Source organism: Pyrgilauda ruficollis, unplaced genomic scaffold (genome assembly GCF_017590135.1).
Source record: "Pyrgilauda ruficollis isolate IOZ18807 unplaced genomic scaffold, ASM1759013v1 scaffold17, whole genome shotgun sequence".
NCBI lineage: Eukaryota > Metazoa > Chordata > Aves > Passeriformes > Passeridae > Pyrgilauda > Pyrgilauda ruficollis.
In genome coordinates, this window is record NW_024515875.1 from 10,757,589 (window position 1) to 10,776,183 (window position 18,595).

Genomic DNA, 18,595 nt, shown 5'->3' on the forward strand with positions numbered 1-18,595 from the left:
TACTGCAGCAGTGCTGCATTCAAGCTTTGTAAACACAACACCATGGCCAGGATCAGCAAGACCAGGTATGCACACCTGTTTCCTCAGCTCAAACACAATTCACCTTTAGAACTACTCTTAAATATTCAGAGGGAGGGACAAAAAAGAGACCCTGGACAGTCTCATTCCCAAATGAGACATATCTTCAGCTCCAACCCAAAGTGGTTTTAATCGAGACCACACCCCCTATATAAAGGAAAACTCCAGAACATGGAAATGCACACCAAAGGGCAGTAAGCAACAGATGCTGCCTCTCAGCATTGCAGCACCAATGGCAAACCTGTACCCATACACAGCTCTGAGCTGCTCGTGTTGAGAAGTTCAGAACAAGGCTGGTAACTTCTTACTTTCAGAGATGCTGAACCTACTACACTGGCTGATCAGTCTGCAATTTTTATTTCTTTTCAGACTTCAGCAGATTATTTCCACAAAAAGACCATGTTCACTGATATTTTAGCAGACAGCAGCTCAGGGAGAGCCTTCTCCTCCCTGTTCAGGATAGGTTTTACTCTTTCTTCCCCTCTGGGATGACTGAAGCTGTGGAAGTTCAAGAAAGATGCCAGTTGTGCATTCCGATTGAAAATTGTTTTAATACTATAAAACTCATTTTTTCACATATTTTGTACAAAAGTTGAGTTGTTTTCTCTTAATTACAGGAGAATCATTTCAAGCTTGAGAATTCAGCTAAGTAGGTCCAAAACAAAACAAGACTGGGTTCTACTGGTTCTGGAGGGTCCCAATTCAGCTCACCCAAGGTCTCTTTCCAGTTTGGCTCTCACAGTTATGGACCACCTTGATGGAAAATACCCCACATCATCATTGACTCTTCGGAGGCTTGTAGTGAATTCGGCACCGCTCATTAAATACCTGAAACACCAAAACAGAAGAGCAAAAGTGAATCAACCCCATCCAGGAAATGAGCAGAACTTCACAGACAGTTCAGGCAACTACCTCAACCTGGGCACCCATCTCAAGCTGCCCAAGCTCTGAGATATCAATAAATGACACTTACCAAGACATCCATCTCCATTCACCTTCACTCCTGGCTTTAGTAAATCCAAAGTATGCAGCCTGATGTTGAGAAACTGCACAGCACTAAGTGTTCTCCCTCAGAAAATGCAGACTCTTAATCCTGGCAGGCTGTTATCATCAAAAATGCTGATGCCTTTTTGTTTTTAAAAGAGAGGGAAATAATCATGGGAAGGCTCCTGAATGGTTGTGTTCTGTTAGGTTCACTCTGGCTTTCAAATTTGGGTGCTGTATTCCTGTCTTTCCTGAGCAGGCACATTTTACATTGGCATGACAGCCAAGAAGAGGGGCAAGGGCTCCTGAAAGCCATGTGCACACTTCCAGTGCTCTGCCTGCCTGTGCCAATGCTGCCAGCACTCCCTGCAAAGGGCAGAGCACTCCTGCCTCACTCACCTCTGGCACCTTCTCTGGGTAAAATTTAGCCTCCAGAACTGGATACTGAGGATCGTGTATATTTAGCTTGAACTGCCGCCAGCCTGCCCTAAGGAGGGCCAAAAAACGTGACTGTTTAAAGTAAGGCAGCCTGAATCCAAAGCAAAACACACAGGCTCCCACCAAGGCTGCAAGTGCTCTTCACAAGCCATTCAGTTATTTATCAGTTTTTATCCCAACTTGTCCAGCACGAGTCATGAAAGCGACACAAGCACCACCTGACACCAAGCTGAGCTCTGGCAGGTGTTGGCTGTCCCACCAGCATTCCCACAAGACCATATTTTGCCAAGCTGTCCAGGGATTTGGTAGATCCAAGTGCCTGTGATCATCAGGATATGAAGTTTCATGAACTCTCCCACTGGCTTTATGTGCAAAGTGAGTGATCTTGTAATTTTGGGGAAGTTATCCAACACTTTATATAAATACGCGGTTTCAAGCTCTATCTTCCTAGAATCTTCTACAGCAGATCTTATTCACAGTTCAGAACCTATGGCAACTTCAGCAAAAGTGAAGCCTGGAGCACACATTCATTACAGCATTGCTTCTCAACAATTTTGGAGCAATTTTCAACTACCTTTCAAATTTAATTTATTTAAAGAAGTAGACATGTATTGCAAACTGCTTCATACTGCAGAAAACAAAAGCTGTGATATAGTTTCTTTCACACACAGAAATGTGCAGCCATTATGTTACCACATGGAATGGACACCTCTGGAAGAGTTCAGATGAGGTAAAGGTTTGAGATCAGTGATAGGAGGAAACTGTAGAAATTAAGAGCAACAGCATCAAGTCCAATGCAGAAACATTTTACTACTAAACAAATTGAACAGGTTTTCGTCCATTGTCTGTTAATGACATTTTAATGGCATATATGTCTAAATATGTCTACATCATGTCTAAAAGGGTGCTGGAAATACTCTCTAAAGCACTGCAAGTGTCTCTAGCATCAAACAACACACCAGCTTGCTTGCTATCATGCTAACTTTCAAAGTATCTTCAACAGTAACTCCACAACCTGTGGCAGCAAAATCAATACTGCAGTTTTACTAACACTGCCTCCTTCTTTTAGGATCACTGGCTCACAGATCTCAGTGTGTTACTCAGGCCACTTAAATCCACTGGTCTACCTGTGAAGTGCTATTCTCATTTTTTCAGACATTTTTCAGGAAAAGCAATGGCTGAAAAACCTTAAAATTCATGTTACTAGGCAAAAGTTTGATTTTGCTGGCTTTTACATATTTGTATAAACCGTTCCAACAATAAACTCCAATCTGGAGGTGCTGGACAGAGACTAATGCAAGTGTCTTGTTTGAAAGTCAATTCCTTGTTTGGTATCATCCAAATTTCACACACATTTCTGTAAAGTAGCATCCTTCTGTATGCCACTATTGCTACAGTCAGCCAGTGTTTAAAAATCTGTTTCCTAATCAGATTTTTCCAATTAGCTTTCAGTTGTTTAGGATTAATGGAAATACACAAGTGTGCTTCCCAACCAGAAGTCTCCAACAGTAAAACACCCCAGCCTGCACACCAATAATCACTTCCATGTAACAAATTGCATTCAGTGTGCAACCACGACTGGCTCTAATTGACATTTTAACAGGCAGCTAAAGGAAACATTTATGTGTATATTCAGAGCACAGTACAGCATGGCTGGAGATAAAACCCAGAAATATTTATCTCTTCAAGCCCTACTCTGAACATTGGCTGAGGAATACACTAGCAGGCTAAAGTACCCCTGCACCATGCATACCTCACTTTTTATCAACTCTCCATCTTCAGGAAAAATTAGACAGTTCTGTCACCAGTAAAAGCTTAATGCAACTACAAGAAATCTCTGGGATCATGACTAAATTTGGTGCTTCAGAATGAAGATTGGGGTGGGGGCTGTTCCCTATAGCAGAGTCACCATAAGATATTTGCCCCTGGTGAGCTGCATCATGTTGTTGTAAAGGCTGTGGCACTGTTTAGTCAGATCTGAGAGGGTTTAAAATTAAACTGAAGTGCATGCTTACCTTTTTTGGGACAGTACAGAGGTGTGCTGATGGCAAAGCATATGCAGAAAACCGTAAATGCTCATTTCATCAGCCTGCACTGAGATAACTGATGAACACCCAAGACATAAAGCTGCATTGGTTTTACACTGGTGCAATCTAGGGGACTAAAATCATGAAGTAGTGATTAAAAAGGCAGGTGCAGCTAGTACTGGCTATTTGCAAAAATCCTTTTTGCATTTACAGAGGGAAAGAGGTTCTTTACAGTATTGAAAGCTCTGAAAAGCTACATCAAACCAGAAAAAGATGCCAGATGTGAAATGCTGCAGTGACACAATACAGCCACCTCAGAATTTCAGCTCAGTGTTAAAATCACCAGATAGACTTCAGGGCCATCAATCCAGAGGGTGATCTGCACCCTCTGCTGACACAGGAGAGCAATGGCAAGGCTGCCCTTTGCACCAGGGAGTGTCTGTTCAGGCCTGAAGAAACTCCATCAGGAAAAGGTTAAACTTCCACAGCCTCACCCTCCCCTGGGCTTTGCTCAGAGTTGTGATCAGCACCAGATACAGGCAAATGTGAAAGACCCTTCTCTCTGACATTGGTAGAGGCCCTGAAAAACTTTTCAGAAGTCACCACAGAAAAGCCTACCAAAGTGCTCAGCCACTGGCAAGGAGGAGAAAGAGACACAGGGAATGTCCTTCCTCCATGCTAAATCAGATGCTTTTCTTCCCCTGGCAGTGCAACTGAAAAGTTTTGATCTCTGCATCCAGAACTGGGAAAATGACTGACTTGAAGCATTTCCCCCAGCAGTGCCCTCATCTATTTCTAGTTAACCTGCTTCACAAGGCACCAGTCCCACACCTCCAGTGCAGGACTGTCTGTTGGGACAGAACATCACCACTACTAAATGACTGAGTACCTTCCAGCTTCTGTCGTTTACCACTTCTTCAACATTGAGCTCCGACTGCATCAATTTCAACTGCAGAAAATAACAGATAAAAGGGTTACTGTCAAACAGGTCTCCCTGCAGCCTTCAGTATTTATTACAAGTGTAACTTTCCAGCTCCCAACCCCAGCACCAGGTGCACACCTCCTGTGATGGTGCAAAACCAAAGGGCACGATGTGTAATCACCCTGGGAGCCTGGCCCTTCCAGTCAGCCAGTGCTCAGGGCACACACAGTTCTGCAAGGGCACAGACTCACAAAGCAAGCCTGGCAGTAGATCCTGATTACTCATGCTCTATTCCTAAATAATGCCCACCAAGATTTGCAAGCAATTAACTGATTAAAATGAATGGCTTCACAGGCACAAATAACTGCACCTAATGCAAGCCCTGAGCACAGGGAATGCCAGGGCTGGGGTTAGCTCTGCAGCCTTGAGTTGCCACTCTTGCATTATTAGAGTCATTTATGAAGCTGGCAGCAAAGCTAGGAATCCAGCTAGGATTCTGGATTTAAAACTAGGGTTACGAACAGACCCTCTCTGCCTCATTTGTCACCTACTCAGTGCACTGACCAAAAAGGGTCTGCAGTCTGATCACGTGTTGCTCGTGCTGTCTGAAGCAGTTAATATTTTATGTCATCACTGCAGGAAAAACCAGCTCCACACAGATGCAAAAGCTCTGGCAAGAACCACCAGCAATACACAGCTCTTGAGCACTCACTTGACCTGTGAGAAGGGTAAGAATCTCTTTGCTTCACAGCTACTGGAAACCCCAAGGGGTAGGTGTGATGTGTTTGGGTAATTTGGTCCTGAGGCAGTAGTAGGAGATTTAAGAACCATCTGCCATTTTTGTCCAAATTTAGGATATATTCTTGTTGGAGTCTTTAACACAACAAAGAGTCAGAGTTTATTCATTTTCAATACGTGGTTCCAATTAGAGGCCTGGTGAACAGGTGCAAGCCAAGACAGCAATCCAATTTAAAACCTTCCAAGTAAGATATCCAGGAACACAGAGCTGCTACAGCTGTTGTATGCACTTTCCCAACTCAACAGGACTTCAATCTGTTTGAAATAACAATCCAGAGTGACTGGATCACCAGGATAAGTCTCTATAAAATAAACACTCAGAGGATCTTTAGTAGTTCAAAGAAACTACTACTCCAAGTTTTCTCATTCAGTGACTCAAAAGTAATAATTTTGCATGAAGTCCTCCAAGTTGTACAAGTAGCAGGATCAGAGAAACACACATAACAAGGGAAAAGAGATCTATACTGCAAGCAAGTGAAGAGATATTTGAAATTCCCACTCTTAAAACTAGGATGTGTTCTGTCAAGTTAGCTTTTCTGACTTGTAGAAAAAAGACAACTCTGTGTGTTTTGGAGAGCTAAAAAAAAGCAGGGGGATCACACCTCATAAGGTCCAAGTACAAATCTGAGGTGATCTCATAAAGACATTCTGAAATGTTTCTAAGTCACGGAATGCTTTCAACATTTGAAGCCATCTCCAATCATTAAACACTTTCATTGTGATCTTCCCAGTGTTTTCAGTAAGAGATTTCAGTCTCAGTAACTAAATGATTTAAAGAACTGGCTCTGCTAACAAAATTTGTAGAAAGTACTATGCTACCACTCCAGTTTTCCAAATTAATATCCATGCTTGTTAGCAGTTCAATAACTGAGGCTTTAAGAATAAAACTGCTCATCTGCTACATGCTGCTCTCAGTTACAAAAGGGGTCCTGGAAGTGAGGTGAGAACTTCAATGGGGTTCCTTTCTCCACTACTGATACTCAATCCCCTCTAGTAAAGTACTTCCCACCCACATGCCAGAAGGCTGAGAGGGCATTTGCACATTAGAATTCTGTGTGCAAACCCAGAAGTCTCTCTCTCACACCATCACAAGGTACTCCAAATATTAATCCAAGAAACACCAGACAGCAAAAAGGTTGTGTAAATGGAATTCAAGATTGCCTGGGAGCATCTTGTAGCAAACAGGAAAAGTCAAGCTTTGTCTCAGTGGTATCAGTCAGCGAAGGTTAGAATCCACCATGGGAAAGAATGTGTGTTTTGCTACAGCATTTGTGTAGAAGAATCTCAGGAAAGGCTCCAGTTGCAGGATAAAAGCAGCTCTCTGCCTTTTGAGGCCTTGGGAAAATAATTCCCACAAGAGCCAACGAGAACCTTGGAAAAGACTGCTTGACTGAGGATCCACTTCAGGTTCTCTCCATCACACTGGTCTTTCCGTTTGGGAAAGATACCCACTTCTTCCTCTACAAGTGATCTCTCAAAGGCTCCACCACTCACCTTTGTCTGCTCTTTCCTGAGTTGCTTTAATAATGCTGCATCTTCATGGGCCTTTTCCCTCTCCTCTTTGAGCGTTTTCACTACAGCAGAAGTCTGAGAGATGCAGTTTTTGATGATTCTTTCTCTATTGGTGTGAGCATCCATCAACTAAGTGGGGAGAAAAATAAAGTCTCAGTGACTCATCAGAGAATAAAAACCTCCTAGTTGCAAGTTTAAAGAGACACTTTCTAAAGTCATGGTATTGCTGTGCCTACAGAAATCCCTTTGAATTCATAATCCATGTGTGGGAAACAACACTGCTTTGAGCACCAGCTACTCTCAACTTAGACTATCCTGTCATTCTTGCTCTTACCAAGTTGACCAAAAGTCAAAGGTAAACATGAGGAGTCTTGCAGAGCAGCAGGAAAAGCATGCACCCTTTTGAAAAGATCCTCAAAGGATCAGTACTGCAGACCACAGAACTTCCCTGCATGGTTTTAAACTGAAGCAGTGTGTGGAGATGTTGAGCAGGACAGACAGGAATACACAAAGCTGGATCTACCAAGGCAGTGTTTTCCTCAGACACTGAGGATGCTTTACTGGCCACTGCACACGACAAAGCAGCGGGAAGGGAGCTGAAGTGGAAGGTGAGCACACTCACAGACTCGTACAACTCTTTACACGTCTGGCCAGGATCAACTTTCCCCACAAAGGAAGCTGTTGGAATCGTAGTGTTTAATTCATGAACAATTCTATCGTCGATTGTCCTCATCACCCTGAGCAGCTCCTGTATTAAAAAAGAGAGAGATACTTGGTTATATCTCTCAGAAAAGCCGATTACAAAAAATTTGCATAGCCAAGCATTTTAATAGACACTAAATAGGATTCCTTACATAGAGTTAAAAGCACACAAAGGAGCAATCTCACATGCAGGAGTATGTGCTGCAAACCACAGAGTTTCCTTGGCAGCAAAGGCCAGAGCAGAAGAGTTAAAAGCACACCAAGGGAGCAATCTCACATGCAGGATTATGTGCTGCAAACCACAGAGTTTCCTTGGCAGCAAAGGCCAGAGCAGGGGTGAGCAGCTGATGCCCCCTGAAGTCCCCTGGCCCTGCAGGGACAGGCTGAAGAGCCTGTGCCCAAGTCCCCGTCCCCACTTCCACACAGGAAACTGGGCACAGCCTGCACCAGAACGGCAAACTTTGAATAAACGCTCCCACCATTCTGGGGGGCCTGAAGCTGAGCTGGGAGAGGTTTCGGTTGGGTCGCAGGAAAAAGTTTTTCATGCAGAGAGTGGCTGAGCACTGGAACAGGCTCCTCAGGGCAGTGGTCACAGCACCATCCCGACAGAGTTCAAGAAGTGTTTGGAGAACACCCTCAGGCACCTGGTGTGACCCCTGGGGTGTCCTGTGCAGGGCAGGAGCTGGACTCGGTGATTCCTGAGGCTCCCTAGCTACTCAGGATATTCTGGGATCCCGTGTTCGACACACAGGCCGGCTCCCACGGCCCCGCCGGCCTGGGCCCCGCTCGCAGCGCCGAACACGGGTGGCACCGTGCCACGCTCCCTCAGACCCGCGGAGGCGCCCACGGAGCTCCCGCCGCCCGCGTGGCTCCCGCGCCGCGAGCGCTCCGTCCCGGGAAAGGGACCTGCGGGGAAGGGGAGGTGTCCGGCCCCGCTCCTGCCGGAGGAAAGCGGGAAGGGGAGGGGGGAAGGCCGGACCCTGCTCCCTTCCCGCCGCATCCCGCCGGCCGCGAGGAGCGGGGTGACCTCGCGCACGGGGCGCGCGCTCCCGCGGGGCCGTTCGCCGGGAGGCGGCGGGAGCGCGCGGGGCGCGGGAGGGGGCGGCGGCGGCGGCGGCGCCCGGCCCGGCCCGGCTCGTCCCCGCCCGCCCCGCGCGGGTTACCTGGAACTCGGCGAAGTCCTCGCAGCTCGCGGCTCGGCTGGGCGCCGCCATCCTGGATCGGCCGAGGGAGCCGCGGCGCCCAATCCGGCGGGGAGCCGGGATGACGCGCGGGGCGGAGCGGGGCGGGACCCGCCGGAGCGCGGCCCCCGGCGCCGCGGCCCCCAGTCGGGCATCACTACCGGCAGCGGCCTCGCGGCCCCTTCGCCTTCTCCAGCCGCTGCGGGAGCTCCGGCCGCCCCCACCGGAGGCGGTGTCGGCCCCGAGCGTCCCCCGGCGCGGCTCCCTCCAATCGCGGGCACGGGGCGGGGCCCAGCGGTGACATTGAGCGGCGCCCAGCCGGGCCGGGGCAGCGCCATGTGGGGCCGCGCCGGTGAGTGAGGGAGGCAGGGAGTGACCGAGCCCCGCGGCCGGGCCGCGGCTGCCGCCGCTTCGCCTCCTCCCCGGGACGCCGAGCGGCCGGGCCCGGAGCGCGGAGCGGGGCGATCCCGGCCGGCGCCGCGGCGGGAGCGGAGCCGGGCGTGAGGGGCCGTGTGTGATGGACTGGCGTCCAAAACACTGACAGGAGCGGGGCTGTGCCTCGGCTCCTCTAGAGAGCGTGAAAAGGGGCCCGTTTCGCTGGGGGTGTCGCCTGTAAATGTAAAGTGCTGTTCTTTCAGAGCGGGAGTGTATTATTCCTCGAAAGTAAAGGGCCTTAGGAGAGACACCTTCCGACAGTATAACAAAGTAAAGAAAGAACTCATTTTCTATTTTTTAAAGTGCCCTTTTTTGCTTTTCTGAGTTAATTTGGTTGTTTGGGGTTTTTTTTTCCCCCGAACTTTTTCATTGTGTTAATTAATGCATTAGAAGCACCTTCTGTGAAGTATGTGTTGGTATATAAGGTGCCCTGGCCTTTTCTAATGCGCTACAAAGTAGTTATCTCTCAGTGTTAAATATTCTGCCTTTTTGTCCTGACTCTGTCAATGCTTTTGGGATGTGGTAGAATGCAGTCCTTGAAACAGCACCATCCAAAGTGTACGTGAAGCATATGTATAGATTAGTTCCTGGAAATTGTAATGTGTTTTAGAAATTGCTGGCAGGACATTGTCTTGCATTTTTTTTCCTAAATGAATTTAATTGCATTCACATTTTTCTACATAGGATTACTGAGCAAGCTCAAGGCATACCTTATAAATAAGCTTTAATTTCTTTGGTAGGCTGTTACAACTAAATCTGGTACTTCTTGAGTTAATTTGTATGTATTGATTTTCTTTCTTTTTTTCCTCTTGTGTTAAAAAACCCCCAAAATGCTTCAATTGAAAAGCTGGTTCCCACTTTCTACTGCTCTGAGTTAAATTTGGCCTCTTTGCTTCCTCTGCTTTCTCTTCCAGATAGGGCTGTTAAACTGCTGGCAAGAAATATTCCCTCAGTTCTGAGGATGACCGAGGGAGTGGACCCGAAGATAAGCAGAAGGCTGTGCACTAAACCCCAGCAAAACCTTCAGACAAAGAGTAAGAGTCTTTGATAAAGTCACGGAATGTTTCATTCCATGGAATACTCGCATATCTGTGCTGCAATCATCTCTGCAGAAATTTGGCTGACACAGGTGGTTATATCCCTGATTTTGTGAGAGTTCTGGTCTCTAGAGTGAAAAATGGAGCATTAAATTTGGTGAAGTCTTGTTTTCCAACAAAAAGCCAGGGGTCAATGTTTCCACTTGTGACGGTCACACAGCATTCACTTTGTAGCAGATCACCAGAACCTTATCTAGTGCACACTCCTACACTGAGGCTCCTCAGCTCTGCTCTGGAACTGCCTGTTCAGCCCCACTGTAAACTGTTCATGTTTAGGAATGTTGTGTGAGCTAAAAGACTTTTGCAGTTTTTCGGAGTGCAGCCAGCTCCAGCTGTTCCAAAAACTGAACGTGCCCTGCAGGGAAGAGTCTGAGTTGTTCACGTTTAAGGGTGGAGCTGGTTAGGGAAAGCTCAGGCCATGAAACATTTTTTCACTATATATGGGACAGTTTCTGTGCTCCCTGTATCACAGGTTCCTTATGGCCCACCATGCAGGAGAAAAGGAGCAGGCAGATGTGAAGCATTTGGCATGACTCTGTTAAAAACATGGATCAGCTGTACTGGGTAGGAAAAAGGTCTCCTTAAAAGTGTGCTGTCTCCAGCAGGGACCAGTAAAGGAAGTCCCATATGTTTTTGTGAAGTGAGAATGGTGACCTACAGCAAGAACCTAAGGAAGAGAATAGGAAGAGGGTTCCTCTATACCACTGGCCCAGAGGTGGCATCTTGGTGTTTAATAGGCCTCACTGGATTTTTTTTTTTTTCAAACAAATTTGCCCAGTTTCCTGAAGCTGGATGTATTTTTAACATCCACATTCCCTAAGAATTTCTTCTCTAAGGAGAAATTCCTCAGCTACAGTCTTGTGTTTGTTTTTTAACCCGATGTGCACTTTTTTATAATCTGATTTTCCTCTATTCAGTACCCCTTCCAAACCAAGACCTCATTATAACCCACACTCCCAATGTCTCTTACAGTGCTCTGCTGGGCTGAAGAGAGCTTCAGTCACTGCTTTTCCAGGCCAAAGGGTCTCAGTCTGTGACAGTTTCTTACATGGTGACCATTCCATATCTGTGCCTGTGCTTGCCAGGGTTCTCTGTGCCTGTTGTTTCAGCTCCTCTGAGTATTTCCCATGCTTTTCAAAAAGCTGGAGTCACAGTTTCACACCGAGGCACAGTAATGCTGTTGTGTTGGTCTGAGTTTCTGATCATTGACAGTTAGGCTGTTTTCCTCTCTCATTTGCCAAAACCACTGTGGAACCCCAAGGCCTAGGTAATGATTTATAAGTGAGGGCAGAGTCTGCCACGTGTGTGTGAACTGGAATTGCTTCCTGTTTATGGACAAGGGAGTTCCCAGGCCAATTCACTGACTCTGAGGTCTGAAGCCCCGTGGTATTTTGGGCTCAGCTCTCTTCTTTATGTTTTTTAATAACCTGGTGTTGTCAGCAAACAGTATCCACCCCACTTCCTAGATAATTCATGAATCCATGAGGGAGAACATGGCCATACAGGATACTGCCTATTGTTTATAAGGAAAAAGCTGTCTATCTTTGCACTTTGTTTCTTAGATTTTAATGGTATGTTATATATGAAAAGCTTCCCCTGTTACATTATGGATATTTTGTTAATGGAGTTTGAAAGACTGACCTGCAAATTATGTGCCCAATCTTTGCCTATGGTTATCTGTTTATTTATACCTTCGGATAAAATCTTACACTGCCTGAAAAAGTTAACATTCTGTGACGTTATATTGACTTTTACTGTTATTGTGCAGCATGTTGACTTTTCTCTAGCTGTTCCATTTGATTTCTTTTTTTTAAACCTTATTTAAATGAAATAGAAAAACAGTTAGGAACCTTAGATGCTGGAGCAGCTTCTGCAGATACAGAGGTTTGGAGAAGAATTTCCCTTTCCTTACATGGCTTCAGTTTAATCCATGTTCACAAGTGTGTTAATCTGTGATACAGTTTTCATTCTCTAACCACCTCTAGCAATCATATTTAGAGTTCTGCATTGCCCATCCTAACTGGTTTTGTTACAGCTCTGACCATCCACCCTCTCTGACTTGTTTTTGGTGGTGTTTTGTTGTTTTGTCTTCGTGTGTTTTGTTGGGGGTTTTTTAGGTGGATCTCGTTCGGGAGTGCCTGGATACAGGCCTACACCCTGGGAGAGAAGGTTTTTGCTGTGGGCAGGCCATTACAAAAAGCCAGAGGATATTCCAGAGACTGTCTCGTAAGTGTTGCTTTTGAAACTGTAAAAGAGACTTTGTTTATGCAGAAACAAGTTACTTGCATGCAACTCCAGAGTAACTTTTTAGAAAAGGAATGGGTTTGCACAGCTGAAAAACCTTACCTTGCTGTGTTTGGTGTATCATCCTTGTAGATGAAATGACCTCAGCAATTCTCTTGTGCTAAGATAATGTATCACTCTTGATTTTTTTTTTCCTTTTTTTGCAAAGGGTTGACCAGCATTTATCAGTTGTTTCATTAGAAAACCATGTCAGATCAGTTCATTTTTACTCTTCTCTCACAATTAGAAAGCTTTTTTCAAACATTAGTGTGAGCTTTTTATAATGTTTTTCATTATATGTCAGTCTCTTGCAGTGGGAAACTTTCATATACCGCTGTAAAATAAGTGAAACTCATAGAAGTATTTATTAATGAATACCTAAAGGGCATGGGCTAACTTCCTTTACTGTTGGAATTTAAACTAGCAAACAGTTTTAAGGCTCCCTAACTATAGTCAAAATTTCCCTATTGCTGCTGAGTCCAAATGTCAAAAGCTGTGTCCCATGTGAAAAGTAGAAAATAAAACTGGATGTTCTAGTTTGCACACCAAAAATAAAGCTCAAACTTATCACCAACAGACAACTGCTAGCTTAAAAAACATTCCTAGTGGTAGTATAGTTAGCTTTTAAAACATGCTCGCAATGCTTTTAAATACATGTATTTATTTAAATTAAAAATAAACAGTAAATCTTGCACTACCGGAGTAAGAAAATGATGTAGCTGCCCTCTTACGTATTTTCTGTTTGGATGCACCACGTGGGAATTGAAAATCCACCCCTGTATTTAAATGTATCAGAATGAATGAATTTTGTTAAAAGTGGAATCCTTCCATTTTGTATTGAATCATTTTTCTTAAAACTACATTTAAAATACATACAGGAGTAAATTATTAAAACTTACTATCACTTCATATATTTTTGCATACCAAACACTTGTTATGAGTGTTTTTAAGAAAACAGAGTTAGCAGAGTGATTGATTTCAGTAGTTTATTGAAAGGACAAACCAACTTCTGATAAAAGCTGACCATTTCTGCAAGTGCATAGGGAATTCTTTTTATTTAGACAAGTAATTCAGCCAAATCTGAGAAGACAATTGAGAACTATAAAAGCACAAAAACTTGTTTTCCTGTTCTGAGATTAATTAATTAATCTGAGATTAATTATGTGTTGTAAGGACTTGTGCTATAACTCGGTAATCTTGTAAAATGTGGTGAAGCAACCCATTTATTAAACAAACGTTAAACTTAGCCACTGAACTGATTTAAAATGCAAGTTGTGTTTAGATATCTACCTTTTGCTCTTGTAAATTCTTAACACATCTAAGATATTTCCAAAATTAACCAGCAAACTTTTTTAATCCTACTGCTGTGCATTTCAGCTTAATTGCAGCCTGCACTCAAGGCTTTCACTGCAGATTATTAGCAGAAGCAAATAACCTGGATGCTAAAATTAACCATTAGTTTCATTGTAGATGGATGTGTTTGTTCCCTATGATCAGAAATCTTGTACTCAAATCAATGCTCTGACAAAAACAAGAACAAAACTTCTCAGCTCTCAGGTCCTGTGTGATTTACCACACTGAACTACCATGGATCCTGAAGTACCTTTTTTTTTCTACCAAATGTAAGGGTCAAAATGTAGTAACAGATTCCATATTCACTCATGTTTATGTACAGTGATAATTTCCCAGTTCCATTAAATACATTCTCCACGTTACTTCTGGGATATAATTAACCAGTTTGATGCATTTATTCTTTTCATTACACAGTGTTGGTGCTTCTCCAGTGTTCTGGAATTTTGTCATGTGCCAAATGTAATGAGTGAGAGTATCAGCCTTTTTTGAGAAGGGAGTTATCTGCCCTAAGTTCTGCCAGGAGAGTTAAATATACAGGGCGTAGGTCTTTGGTTATTATGGAAAGCACTTCTAAAAAGCATTAATGCTTCAATGGCCCTTTCTGCATTGTTCTCTCTAACACAGACTTAAAACCTGCTGTAACCAAGATGTCATTTGGGTAGAATGATCTTCAGAGTTAACTCAAGAAAATATGATCTTTGTTTTTACTCTCTACACAGCTGGAAGGTGTCAATAACTGCTACTCTTCTGGTGGAAGACTTCTGGTTTTTCAAAGATAACAGCAGAGTAGGCAACAGGTTTCCCAAAGGATGGTATAGCTACTGGTGTGGCTAGCTAAGCCTCCCAAAAATTAAAAAAAAATAAAAATTAAAGAGTTCCTCTGTCCAGAGCTGATGTAGGGAAGCTTACAATCCTCCATGCCTCAGTTTCTCAGGGAAGCAGATCACTTTAGGACTATTTACTCCAGCAGGAGTGGGGACCACTGGTCGTTTACCAAGTCCTGTTCAGAATTTCTGAATGTTGCATTCAGCAGCCTGTGTGTCACTTATTGCACTTTCAAGTCCTGTAGCAGAGGAAGCACCTTGCTGGGAAATAAGACTGCATCATAAATGAAACCACTGTGAAGTTCAGGCAGAAGAAATTGCAAAGCTGTGCTAACACTTCCCTCTGCCCAATGAAGTCTCAACTGTTAAAACACCACATTTTGGGTTTTACCAGACTTCTGCTATTAAGAGAAAAGATGCATATTTTACTATGTTAAATACATCACAATTATAATACAGATGAGTTCTCCCTGACTTTGTGGATATTGGAAGGTGGTAGTGAGCACAGAGGGAGCTGACAGTAAGAAAAACACAGTATTGGTTAAACCATTCCTCTCTTTTTCCAGTTCTTTCCATAACGAACAAACAGACTTAAATCCCGCAGCCTTCCTCCTTTGCATTGCAGTCAAATGGTCTGCAAAGGCAGTATTTCATCCATAGAGTGAGCTAAGTTTAAAAAGTTGGGCTTGTTTCCAGCTTTGAGAGGAATGCCTCTGTTACCATGTATCTCCCAAGGTACTTAGAGATCAGCCTTTCCTTGTAAAACTTCTTTGTGCAAAGAGCCAAGTGCTGTTAGCATTCCACAAAACTACCAAGACAGCACACTAGGAGAAATTAAATAATTAGCCAAGTGAATTATTTGGGTCTCTGATAATGAGTGTGTTCTTTTATTCCTTATTGAGGCTTGAGACAGTGAGAGCAGCAACAACCACCCTGCGTGTGAAGTTCAGCTATGTCATGATTGCCTTGACAATAGTGGGATGCATCGTCATGGTGATCAGAGGGAAGCAGGTAAGCACAGAATTTGGGCTGATGAGGGCAAATAAACCTTCATTTAAACTTCTTTGTTCCTCTATGGATTTTTAGTACTGTCTTGCTTTGGGGGTTTGGGGTTTTTTGTTTGTTTTGGGGTTTTTTGGTCATTTTATCACTGAACAAAATTTTAACAAGTCCTCCTGGTTCCCCAGAAGTGACCCTCAATGACTAATTCTCATCAGAAAAGGATGATGTCGCCATTAAGATGCTTCCTTTAAACAAAAACCCCTGAGGTTAAAGCGTCTGTGTGGCAGAAGAACCTTATTTGTTATGCTGCCTCTCTTCTGATGGCAATGTTCAGGTCTGGTTTCTATGGACTGCTGTGTTCTAGAGAAACCTTGAAAGTAGTGACAGTCTTAACCCCAGCACTGTGAGCTACTGAATGTCACCTGACATTTTGCATCAGAATTCGTCCATTACAATGAAAAGGATGCAGCCCTCTGAAACAGTGGAAGGATTTTTCCAGGCTTTAACAGCAGAGATCAAACACTGATGATTCCCAGAGCATTTTCCTCTGTATTGGAGAAGTATGAATGCAAGTACCAGGAAGAGACGACAGCTACTTTGGAATCCTTGTTTTCAAAGCAGCTGGAATTATTTATGTTTCCTGAGATGAGCTCAGTTGGCCAGAGAATGGTGCCAGTAACGCCAAGGTTACAAGTTTTATTCCCCAGTGGGCCATTCAGTGAAGAGCTGGAATTGATAATCCATGTAGGCCCTTCCATCTCAAAATATTCTGTGAGTCTGTGATTATGTTTAACTTTTGATTTGTTTCTCTGTCTCGTTAAAATCAGATCAGTATTAAATACTGACCAGAAGCACAGAATCTATCTGCTAGTGCCTTGAAAAAAAGGTTTCATTTATTCCCAGAGAAGTAATTACTTTCAGCCAAAATAATCTCTCAGTATTTTATTTTAACCCTCTTGGCTTCCTGGCATTAAAGCTGACAGAACTGTGCCTTGGTGAGGATAGGTCAGGTATTTTGTAAGTTATTGATTCAAGTTTCAACTCTGTGGTCTTTCAGGTGATAACTGATGATCTCATTACATTGTAGGATATGAAAAGACATGAATCTCTTACAAAAATAAACTTGGAGAAGAAAGCCCAGTGGAGAGCGGAAGGTGCATCTGCTAAACCATAGAGGAGGAAATGAAGAGATCAAGAACTGGGGTAGAAAAGCGAAGTCCCTTTCAGCACTGACAGGAGGATATCATCACATCTTTCCTGTATGTTAGTTCTGTACACTCTTGTCCAAGAAAGAATGAATATGCTGTCTTGTAATCAATAAAACCAGAAATACCTATTTTCTTTTCCTTTTAACTGCTCCTTTCTTCCAAACTCTTTTCTTCACGGTTAGTGGGACAGGACACATGAGCACAGTGGATAAGTAATGTAATTGTTTCCCATGTGCTGTGCACCAGAGCATCTTTTAAAGTACTGCAGGACCTGTACCTGCATTCTTGGTACCAATCCCCTGCATGAAGTCTTACGCTCTTACTTACCACTGACAGGAAGGTAACTGTAACACAAAAGAAGGGTCCATTTGGTTTCCACTTGTACAAACAAAATACCTTCACTAGCCAGCCATCCACTGTCACTGACTATTTCAGGTTTCCTCAGCAAGAATGGAACTGTATTTTTTCTGTATTGGTACTGGCTACTTCAAATAATCCACATGTTCCTCTGTGCAAGACAGAACAATTCTTAAGGGAGCCCTTGAGCCAAAAGTTATTGGCTGACCTGCATTAACATCAGCAAAATGATCCTAAGGTATCAGAAAGCCTAATTCCCTGGTCTAGGTCCTGTTAATCTGTTTACATTTGTTAAGTGAGGGATAACTTCCTGTGAAGAACTGTTTGCCTTCAAGAAAATGAGGAAGGAGATGAAGAGTGAAATAGCATTCCAGAGAACCATGGTGTTGCAGCTGACGCCTAACAGCGGTCCCAGCAGAGCTGGCAGTGAGATGAGAAAACATCCAAGCTGAGGGAACAGAGATGACTATTTTGAGGAATACTGAGCAACTGATTCAACCTGTACTGTCAGATTTATTTTAGAGGCACATGAATATGAGAAAGTCAATCAAGCATTCTTGCTCTCTGCTACTAAGCTCTTTCTTTATTAATCTCACTTAGATTTATATGTATTTTGCTCTTTTGCTCTTTTAAATTGTTGTCTATGGTTTCATCATACTAGGCCCACCTAGAGATCACCTGCCTCAAGAGTGCTATTTCTGGCATTGAGCCCAGTCACGCACTATTCTTGCTGAAAAGCCCACAGTAACCAAGGGAAGTATTTTCCTTCCTCCTTTCACTTCATCTGGAAGGAAATGTAGATTGGAAGTGTCAGGACTGCTCAGAATGTTACTGCCCAGCACTGCCCTGCTGACTGGCCCTGGGGACTCCAAAACCAAAAGAGACATATCAGCTTAACAAAATTAGTTTGTGAGCTTTCTCAGAGTGAGAGGGAGATTATTTTTGTTGTACCTCTAAAAATTAGAAGTATTGCTGAATAATTAAAAGCCCTACAAAAATGCAGGGTAAATCTTCACTAGCTGCTGCAGTTCCATCTATGAATTGCATTTCTGAGCACCACAGTGAGATGTAACCTATCAGAAAAGCTGTGTAGTCAATTCCATCACAGAAGTCACAACCTTCAGGTGATACAATGATCTGTCATCAGATTCTCTGGATGGAAATAATCATAAGTACACTGTCAATCAAGCAGAGCAGGATTGCACAGATTTGTCCACTTAATTAGCACTGAATGCAAGCCATATTTCATTTCACTGCAGGTATGTGAATAGATTTTCCATGACAATTCTGGTTCTTTGCCACACCAGCAGGCACACAGGTGGGAACCAAAACAAAATCCTGCCCAATTACATGCCTGTGGTCATGCATGTACTAAATGACACCAAAAAAGGGAA

At 43.7% G+C, this 18,595-nt stretch overlaps 2 protein-coding genes across 3 annotated transcripts; one reads left to right on the plus strand and one right to left on the minus strand.

Annotated features, from left to right (window-relative positions):
- Window positions 1-613: 613 nt before the first annotated feature.
- Window positions 614-8,752, minus strand: MIX23 (mitochondrial matrix import factor 23). Of its 2 annotated transcripts, XR_005954801.1 has the most exons (6): window positions 8,625-8,752; window positions 7,382-7,507; window positions 6,742-6,888; window positions 4,417-4,476; window positions 1,052-1,204; window positions 614-906 (listed from the first exon to the last, which is right to left on the minus strand). XR_005954801.1 is itself a non-coding variant. In XM_041463797.1 (5 exons), the coding sequence occupies exons 1-5, from the start codon at window positions 8,673-8,675 to the stop codon at window positions 856-858; spliced, it is 435 nt and encodes a 144-aa protein (XP_041319731.1). In that variant the 5' UTR covers window positions 8,676-8,752; the 3' UTR covers window positions 614-855. The 2 variants fall into 2 exon arrangements, 1 of the variants encoding a protein (XP_041319731.1); XM_041463797.1 differs by lacking the exon at window positions 1,052-1,204.
- Window positions 8,753-8,861: 109 nt separating this feature from the next.
- FAM162A (family with sequence similarity 162 member A) lies at window positions 8,862-16,972 on the plus strand. Its single transcript, XM_041463796.1, has 5 exons — window positions 8,862-8,994; window positions 9,992-10,111; window positions 12,292-12,400; window positions 15,537-15,645; window positions 16,724-16,972. The coding sequence occupies exons 1-5, from the start codon at window positions 8,979-8,981 to the stop codon at window positions 16,808-16,810; spliced, it is 441 nt and encodes a 146-aa protein (XP_041319730.1). The 5' UTR covers window positions 8,862-8,978; the 3' UTR covers window positions 16,811-16,972.
- Window positions 16,973-18,595: the final 1,623 nt, after the last annotated feature.

Bases quoted from the DNA above. Each gene is read 5' to 3' on its own strand.
- MIX23 (XM_041463797.1), bottom strand. From the start codon at position 8,675: ATGGCGGCGCCCAGCCGAGCCGCGAGCTGCGAGGACTTCGCCGAGTTC. The intron at 7,508-8,624 runs GTAACCCGCGCG...TTTTTAATACAG, and splicing joins AGGACTTCGCCGAGTTCCAG to GAGCTGCTCAGGGTGATGAG. The intron at 6,889-7,381 runs GTGAGTGTGCTC...CTCCCCACTTAG, and splicing joins GTAAAGAGTTGTACGAGTCT to TTGATGGATGCTCACACCAA.
- FAM162A (XM_041463796.1), top strand. The intron at 10,112-12,291 runs GTAAGAGTCTTT...GGGGTTTTTTAG, and splicing joins GCAAAACCTTCAGACAAAGA to GTGGATCTCGTTCGGGAGTG. The intron at 12,401-15,536 runs GTAAGTGTTGCT...TTCCTTATTGAG, and splicing joins GATATTCCAGAGACTGTCTC to GCTTGAGACAGTGAGAGCAG.